Source organism: Rhinatrema bivittatum, chromosome 8 (assembly GCF_901001135.1).
Source record: "Rhinatrema bivittatum chromosome 8, aRhiBiv1.1, whole genome shotgun sequence".
Classification (NCBI taxonomy): Eukaryota; Metazoa; Chordata; class Amphibia; order Gymnophiona; family Rhinatrematidae; genus Rhinatrema; species Rhinatrema bivittatum.
In genome coordinates, this window is record NC_042622.1 from 89,086,661 (window position 1) to 89,095,403 (window position 8,743).

At 48.7% G+C, this 8,743-nt stretch overlaps 1 protein-coding gene across 1 annotated transcript in view; it reads right to left on the reverse strand.

The window, feature by feature from the left end:
* Positions 1–8,066, reverse strand: part of RALGDS (ral guanine nucleotide dissociation stimulator) — a 124,799-nt gene extending 116,733 nt beyond the window's left edge. The window contains exon 1 of the mRNA XM_029611274.1: positions 7,779–8,066. Within this exon, the coding sequence (XP_029467134.1) occupies positions 7,779–7,874 (96 nt within the window). The 5' untranslated portion in view covers positions 7,875–8,066. The remainder of the gene's footprint in view (positions 1–7,778) is intronic.
* Positions 8,067–8,743: the final 677 nt, after the last annotated feature.

Below are 8,743 nucleotides of genomic sequence, written 5' to 3' on the forward strand. Positions count from 1 at the left end.
TCCAGTCGAGTTGCTTATGTGATTATTGTGGCAGAACTCTGCCCTCGCAGTAAGGATGCCTGGTTGTCCTGTCATTGTTTTATACAAGCCCTTAGGAAAGCTTTTAGAGACGGATTTGTCTGCTCAGTTTTCCCATTACTCTGGGAGTGGTAGGCTGAAGTGAAATCCAAGATAATTCCAAATCTTTTGCACAGGCTTTTCCAGAAGTGGGTCATAAACTGTAGTCCCCAATCTGAAAGGCTGTGGAGAGGAAGCCCATGCAGACAGAAGATATGAAGGACGAAGAGATTGCCCAATTCAGGTGCTGAAGGAAGGCCATGAATGTTGCATTGGAGGTGGATTCTTGGGCTGAGGTGGAGTTGACGCAACCCGTAGGCAAGGACTTACGAGTCCCCACCATCAGCAGGTGGAGTGGGCTGAAGCTAGAGGCCTCTGGAGCTTCACCTATACCATCCCAAGTTCCTCTCGGGTTGAGCCTTTGGGTGCCGGGGCTGGCAGGACTTAGGTGGGCCTTGAGAAGGCAGACGTGGTCAGGCGTAGCAATGGTCAGGCTTGGAGAAGGCAGGCGAGGTCAGATGTACTGGAGGTCAGGCTTGGAGAAGGCAGGCGAGGTCAGATGTAGCAGTGGTCAGGCTTGGAGATAGTTACAAGGCAGAGTCAGGCAAAGCAAGGTCAAAGTCCGTGAAGTCAATCCGAGGCAAGGAACAGGGTAGGAACGAAGAGACAGGAGCCAGGAACAATGAGGAATCAGGAACACAAGGCTGAGACAAATCTCTAAAGGCAACAAGCACTTGATCAACAGGGAACCGAGGAGACCTGTTGGAAAGACAACACTTAGGAGCGCTGCCTGAGCTTAAGTATGCTGAGAGTGGTGACGTCAGCATCCAGGTCTGCAGTCAGGTTCCCGCCACGGGCCCTTTAAAAGGATCGAGGATGTGCGTGCATGCACCTAGGAGGGGGCGAGGCGCGATTGGTGGCGTCTCTCCGCGGAGCAGGCGGAGAGGCCTGTCCAGAGGAGGAATCCTGGCTGGAGGTCCCGGGCAGCGTGGCGGGACCAGGGACACTGGCAGGGGCCTGAGGTCGGAGCTGGCAGCCGACTGCTACCAACGATGGAGAACAGGGTGCTGGGGTCCGTCTGGGAAGGTAAAAGGGCCGTGCCGCAGGCCTCCTGCGGGCGGCAAGCGTAACAATAAAGAGGCATGAAATGGGCTATCTTTGAAAAATTATCTACCACCACCCATATAGTGGTGTTGCCACTTGAGAGGGGAAGATCATTGACAAAGTCAGTGGCCATGCGAGTCCAGGGTTCCTTGGGGCTGGCAGCGGTTATAACACCTCCCAAGGTCTAGCTCGAGAGCTTTTGTTCAGGGCACATGTGGGGCAGGACTCTACATATTGCTTCACATCGCTCTTCATCTGAGGCCACCAGTAGTGCTGGAAAATTAACTCCACGGTTCTGGTGATGCCTGGATGGCCTGCCAAACAGGAGTCGTGGGCCCATTGAAGAACTTTCTGTCGTAGAGTTTGGGGAACTATTGTCTTCCCCAGTGGAACTGTCACTGTGGCAGTGACCATTATCCTTTCAGGGTCAATGATGTGTCACAGGGGTTCTAGAGAGCCTTCAGTATCAAAGGAATGTGAGAGGACATAGGCCTGTTGATTTTTCTCTGTGAAGCGATATCATTGTTCAAAGTTAGCCTATTGAAAAATAGCAATCAGTGGGCTCGCTGCGGATTCAGTCGCTGAGCTTGTGCCAAGTGTTCTGGTCTGTGTAGATAGTCATAGGGTGTTTGGCCTCTTTCAATAGATGTTGCCATTCCTCCAAGACTAGCTTTACTGCTAGCAACTCATGATCTCTGATGGTGTAATTTCTCCGTGTGGAAGCAAACTTCTTAGAGGACTAGGAGTAGGTCATGAGTATTCCATGGTTGTTATGTTCTAACAGGTCAGCCCCTACCCCAAGGATAGAAGCATCTACCTCCAGAAAGAATGGCTTGGAAGGGTCTGGATGGTGCAGGCACGGGTCATGGACGAATGCCTCCTTGAGACACTGAAATGCCTGAATGGCATTATCAGTCCAAGTCTTGATTTAGAGGAGGAATAGCTTAGTGGTTAGTGCAGTGGGCTACAAACAAGGGAAATCAAAATTCAAATCTCACTGTGTGACATTACCTTCCATTGCCTCAGGTACAAACTTATATTATGAGCCCTCTGAATGAAATTGCTTTAAAGTAACCCTTTTTGGTGAAAGGAGTGGCAGTGGGATTTGAATTTTGGTTTCCCTTGTTTGTAGCCCACTGCGCTAACCACTAAGCTATTCCTCCTCTATACCAAGACTTGGACTGATAACACCATTCAGGCATTTCAGCGTCTCAAGGAGGCATTCATCCATGACCCAAGCAGAATGGAAGTCCTCGTGACATATCCATGAACAGATGAGAGTGAAAGCACAGTGTCCAAGGGAACAGTCAGGATCCTGTAGTGATGCACCAAGGGCTCGTGAATAAAGCTGCCTCCAGTGTCGGTATCACTGAAGGCTTGTGCATCCACATGGATGTCCCTGAATAAGAGACTTACTGGTACTAGATTTTGTGGAGAGGTGCATGGTTGACCTAGGGTGGCCTCTCCCACCAGACCTAGGCCTGAAATTTCCCTGGCTTGGCCGGGCAGTGATTTGCAAATTGTCCAAGTACGGCACAATATAGGCACAAGTTGAGATGTCAACGCCTCTGCATCTCTTCAGTGGACAACTTAAGGCAATCTATTTGCATAGGTTCCTCTTGCACTGGTTCCGATTCAGAAGGAGACCTGGAGATCACTGGGTGGAAACTAGGGGCAAGGTGAAGGGGATTTCTAACTAGGCCTTTCTTTGAGCCACTTCTTGAAATCTGAGGTCCAGGCATATGGCCAAACTGATTAACCCCTCCAAAGTACCAGGCAGATCCCGGCCACCCAGCCTATCTTTGATACGCTCCAACAGCCCTTGCCTGAACTTGGCTATTAAGCTATTACTGCACCATTGCAGTTCAGATGCCAGTGTAGGAAAATGAACCGCGTATTCTCTCACAGACCAGGAGCCTTATCTGATTTGAAGAGGTTCTAAGGCCATGGACGATGTGCGACTGGGCTCATAAAAAATCATGCAAAGTTCTCATAGGAAATTGTTCAGATCCCCTAGGAGCGGGTCATCGCTCTCCTAGAGGGCCAAGATCCAAGCTAGGATGAAAGCATCCAACAAGGGCAAGATATAGGTAATCTTGATGCAATCAGACAGAAAGAGAAGTGCTTGCAATTCAAATTGCATCCAGCATTGATTCGGGAAACCTCTACATTTGGTGGGATCCCCATCATACCTTGGAGGCAGAGGCAACTGAAACGTGGAAGCAGTAGGCCTTACCAGAGGTGCTGGAGCAGGTGCCACATGAAATGGATAGACAGTAATCCCCTAAAGATAACTGGCCATCCTATTCAGTTGGTCTTGTTGCTGTTATAACTAGAGAGCTAGGCCAGCAATGGTGGAAGCCTGGGACAAGTTCCCTAAACTTATGGCCTCAGAAAACTGTGATGAATGGCAGGGAAGTGAGCCCTTTATGCTGTGATATAGTTGACACAGTCTCGTAGGCAAACCTACAAGACCTATGCAGACAGCTGGTGAACACGCCCTGAAATGGGAGAGGCTGGAGCTTCACCTATACCAACCACCTTCCCCGCAGGTTGAGCCCTTGGGTTCTGGCAGCTGGCATGACTAAGGCAGGTCCCAAGGTGGTAGAGAGAGAGAGAATCCAAGGACAGGCAGCAGTCAGGACAGGCAGCAAGCTGGAGGTACTGGGACAAGCATCATAGTCATGTCCAAAGCAAGAGGTCGGATCCAGGAGGCAGGCAATTGTGGTCAGGTCCAAAGCAAGAGGTCAGTAACAGGGGATCAGGCCAAGGATGGACAAAGTCATATAAGAGACATTGAATGGAAGGACAAGGCTGGATGAAACAAACAGGGCAAGACGAGGCTGGATGAGACAAGCTGAACGAGGCAGGATCACAGGAACAAATGGGAGCAATCAGTAATGCAGGCCAATCTGGAATGCAGGAGCAACATGCAAGGCACAATATAGGAGACTTATTGCTGAGGCGAGGAACCATTGTGTCAGAAGAGCTTAAGTAGGCCCAGGCAGGTGACATCCTCAGAGGGTGCCATGGGGCTATTCCTGCCATGGGCTCTTTAGGTGTAGCTGTGCACTACGCATGCATGCCTAGAGGGAGCCCCCGGAGGAGTAGGAACATGGTGGGGTTCGGGCACAGTGCTGGTGTGTGGGCCATGCAGAGCAGCTTTAGCAATTGGAAGCAGCATCTTGGCCATGAGAGGCCTCATGCAGTGCCAGGGTGAGTGAGGCGGCTCGCGTGGCCATCCCATGAGTCACCAATCATAACAAATACTCAAGAAGTCCAAATTCAAAAGCATTTAGCCAACTAACTAAATTAGCAGTCTAAATGAATATTTGGGCACATATCCAGCTAAATTCTGGCCGGCTAATAAGATAGCCAGCCAGAATTTAGCCTGCTAAGTTAGGGGTGTTCCAGGGGCATAACTGGGAGGAGTTGAGTCAACTAGTTAAGATAATCTGGCTAACTCTGATATTCAGAGTTAGATGAATATCTAAGCTGGCTAAGTCTGGACAGACCAAAGACCTGTCCTATAGTTAGCCGACTAACTTTAAGATAGCCACTATATTCATTAGTGCACTGCATTAATGGATATATCTCCAAAGTTAGCCAGATAAGTTTATCTGGCTAACTTAGTTAATCGAACTGTGTCTGAATATGGACCTCCCAATAATTAGAACTAAGGATTAAAAAATATCCCGCTCTCCACGTGATTGTCATGGAGGGAAAGGGAAGGTGAGAAGGCCACAAACTTTCTCTTCTCTCTCTTGTACACGCACATTCATTCTCTCTCACATAGATGGATACACACTCACACGCACTCCCTTTTTCTCATATGCTTTCATATGCTCTCTCACTCCCACACACACAATCCCTTTCACATACAGTCTCACTGACACACAAACACACATGCTCTCACTGATACATACACACATGCTGTCTCACATGCTCTCGATGATACACACACATGCTCACATATACTCTGACACACACACACACACACATGATCTTAGTCACATATGCTCTCATTGTCACATAAACATGCTCTGCCTCTCACTGACACCTCCACCCTCTCTCACTTACACTCCACACTCCACATACTGGCTTTCTAATTCATGTTGTGGTCTGCCTCTCTCCCCTGGTGTTTTCAGCCACCAGCAGGATGGGCTCCTTCTCGACATCTTCAGCTGCTGGTGGAATAGGTTCTGCTGGTGGCCAATGAGCCTCTGTTTGGCTGCCATGGGATGGGATCTGCGGTGGCCTATCTGGCCTTTTTTTTTTTGCCACCATCGCAGGATGAGGCCTGCTCCTTCTTGTTAGCAGCGTGGACTGGGCATTTGTTGTGAGAGACTCCCTGCACTCCTCTCCTCAGGCCATCTTAGCGCAGAGCTAAGCCGGGGCTTAGTCATGGTCTGGTGGACCTCTAGATGTCCACAGGCCACAAGCTGGGAACCATTGTACTACAAGGATTATAAAGGTCAATAGTATAATACAGACTGATATACAAGGTACATAAACTTAGACCATTACAACCATTCTAGTCTAGAAATTAATGTACTGAACCAAGAGCCACGGAAAATCCTAGAAATCTGAACAAGTCCCATTGTATCTATGGGGCTCAGTTTATACAATTTGAATTAGCTAATTATAATAACCTTCTTCCCATTCATCTCTGGAAGCTTCTATGCAGTCTGGGTGTCAAGGACTGTACTATTACTCTTGTATTCCCGCCATCTCCAGAGGTGGTTTGGGGACCCAGGTCATCTCTTCCTCCGAGGGAGATTTCACTTCCTATTTATACAGTGAACCATCAACTTCTCAACCATCAGAGATTCCACACGAACCCATAAATAGCAACCCAAGACGCTCGGAGGTCGGTAGCTGTTGAGTGTGCTGCCTTCTATCACATAAAAAAGGAGGCAGAGATTTCCCACCTCTTTGTTGCCAATTTCCTAGTTCTGACCTCTACTTTCTGTTGACTTCTGGCTTCTTCTTACCTTCCTTCTTAATGAGGCTTTACAAAACCTTGGTCACACCTGGTCCAGGTGGTGTCCCTTCTCACGTCCCATATGAAGGAGCGGGAGAAGGAAATGACCTGGTTTGGGCAGTTGCAAACCTTTTTGGAGTCTGAATGAGCTACAGCTTCACCGACATTACCTCTAACTTTCCAGCTTTTAGGAAAAGCCATATAAAGAACTGATGATCCTGGTGTGCTGCTCGCAAGGCCAGGAGGACGTCTCCTGCTACCACTTGTCCTGGGGTGACAGACTATCTTCTTCCTGCCCTAGATGTGATAGAGCTCCTCCAGCATGCACTTTTAGCCACCAGGGCAAATGAAATCCCTTTAAAAATTGTCCTCATTACTTCAGATTACAGTACTTCTCAACTCAGTCCTCAGGACACACCCAATCAGTCAGGTATGAGAAAACATTCTGCATGCACCGGAGGCCCATTATATGCAAATCTATCTCATGCATATTAATTGCAGATATCCTGAAAATGAGACTAGATGGATGTGTCTCAACGAATGAGTGGAGAACCCCTTCTCTAGAAGCACAGATATACCACAGAGCATACACGACATATTCAGCGCGCGCACACACACACACATATATCTTGATATATATATATTTGATACACTGGTGAATTTTTCCTAAGCTGGCGTCTATGGGTTTGAGAGCTGTCAGCCAGTAACTACTAAAACAAAGCCTGGGGGCTTTGGTGCTGTCCTGAAGAGAACATGCCTCAGATCTCTCTTTAAGACAGGGCAATGTGTGGAACTGGCAGCTCAGTAAGCCCTGTCTGAGATTTGGCAGGACAGTTCAACCCCAGCTAAGCAGCATCTTGAAATATTCCTATCACAGCTCTGCATCAGACTTTACACACATCACTACAGAGGTACACACATTATTAGCATGTGTATAGCACATGCCAGATGTACATAGCGCTATACACACACACAAACACACACAGACAGACAAATACAGATATGCAGACGAAATACATGATTACCTAAGTACATAGAAATATATACAGACACAAACCTAGTTATTCAGAGCAAATGTGCTTAGAAGTGCTGACAAATACATGTATAGACAGGCGAACATTCATGCACAAACACGCCTATACAGAGGTACACAGACATGCACACATATATGGAGATTTGAGCAGCCAAATACATAAACACACAGAGAAAAGGAGGTGTAGAATACATACACACACACAGACACAAGCAGGCAAGCAAATAAATACACACGATGAAACAGAAGAAATATCCGCCCAAAACAGAGATAAACATGGGCGGACCCCCCACACAGGCAAGAAGAAAGGTGCTGCACACACACAGACAGACATACCAGAGGAAGGAGGACAGACATTAGCTGGAGGGTGATCAGTCCATTCTTTCTCCAGGTCCCACCTGCTCGGGCTTTACATCCATCCCTTTATATGATCAGAGCCCTTTTCCTCTCCCTTCTGTTCTTACTGTTGCTTCCTCTCCATCTCAGGGATCACATCCGCCCTTTCCCTCCCCACCCCCCATCATCGAAAAACTTCCCTGCGCCAGGAAACCTGTTGGTGCTCCCAGCTGTCACCCTTAAGAGCCCCAGCTCTGTACTCACGTCCTGCTCCTGCACCGAGAGAGAGATATCCAGCATGCACATTCGGACCGGCTGCATCAGCGCCTTCTGCAGGTTAGACAGCTGCCGGGCTTCCATCTTCCCAAGCCTGCTAGTCCCGGGAGGGCTCCTCCACCTCGGGATCGCACAGCCCCGGCTTCAAACCCTTCCGAGGGCACTGCACGCTCATTTTCTCCACTGCTGGCGGGGAGCAGGCAGCTGTTCTGCACCAGAGGCTCTTTTCAGCGGTGCAGTGAGAGACTTCCTGTGGGAGTGTGTGCTGCTCTGGGAATGTGAGTGTGCGCGCGCGTGTGTGTGTGATCCAGGCTTCCCCTCGCAACATGCCACAACCTGCAGCCCCGCATGGATCCGCCCTGCCCTTATCTGCATGCCAGGCAGCCGAGCCTCAGACTCAGGTACACCCTCCCTGCGTGCCTGGACCTTGCAATCTGGCACTAATTCCCGGAGGTGGTTGTTACTGGGAAAGACTGCATACACAAGGGATTTCAGGTGCATTATCTGGGTGAAACAAAATATTGTGCCTGACTCTGATCACCCTTCCCAGTGCAACATCACGTCCCTGCTTGCTCTCTTACCAATCCACCCGCCCCCCTTTCTACACTGCGAAGGCAATGTGGATAAAATCCAAGAGTAAGTCATTTTAATGCAAAACGAAAACTAAGACTGATATCAGCTTTGGATCCAGCTTGGTTATTCTTACTGCTGTTACCAATCCTTGTCATATCATCATGAGGCTCTAGGTCAGTCCTGCCTTCCAACTCCCATCCCAAAGCACTATGATGTAGGGATGGACGTTGAAACCCAATTCCTGACCTATTTACATAGAAACCTAAAAATGTCGGCAGAAAAAGACCAATCGGCCCATCCAGTCTGCCCCTCAAGCTCCCACACTTATTTTCCCATACTTATCTGTTTCACCGACCACCAAGTTCAGGGCCCTTGTTGGT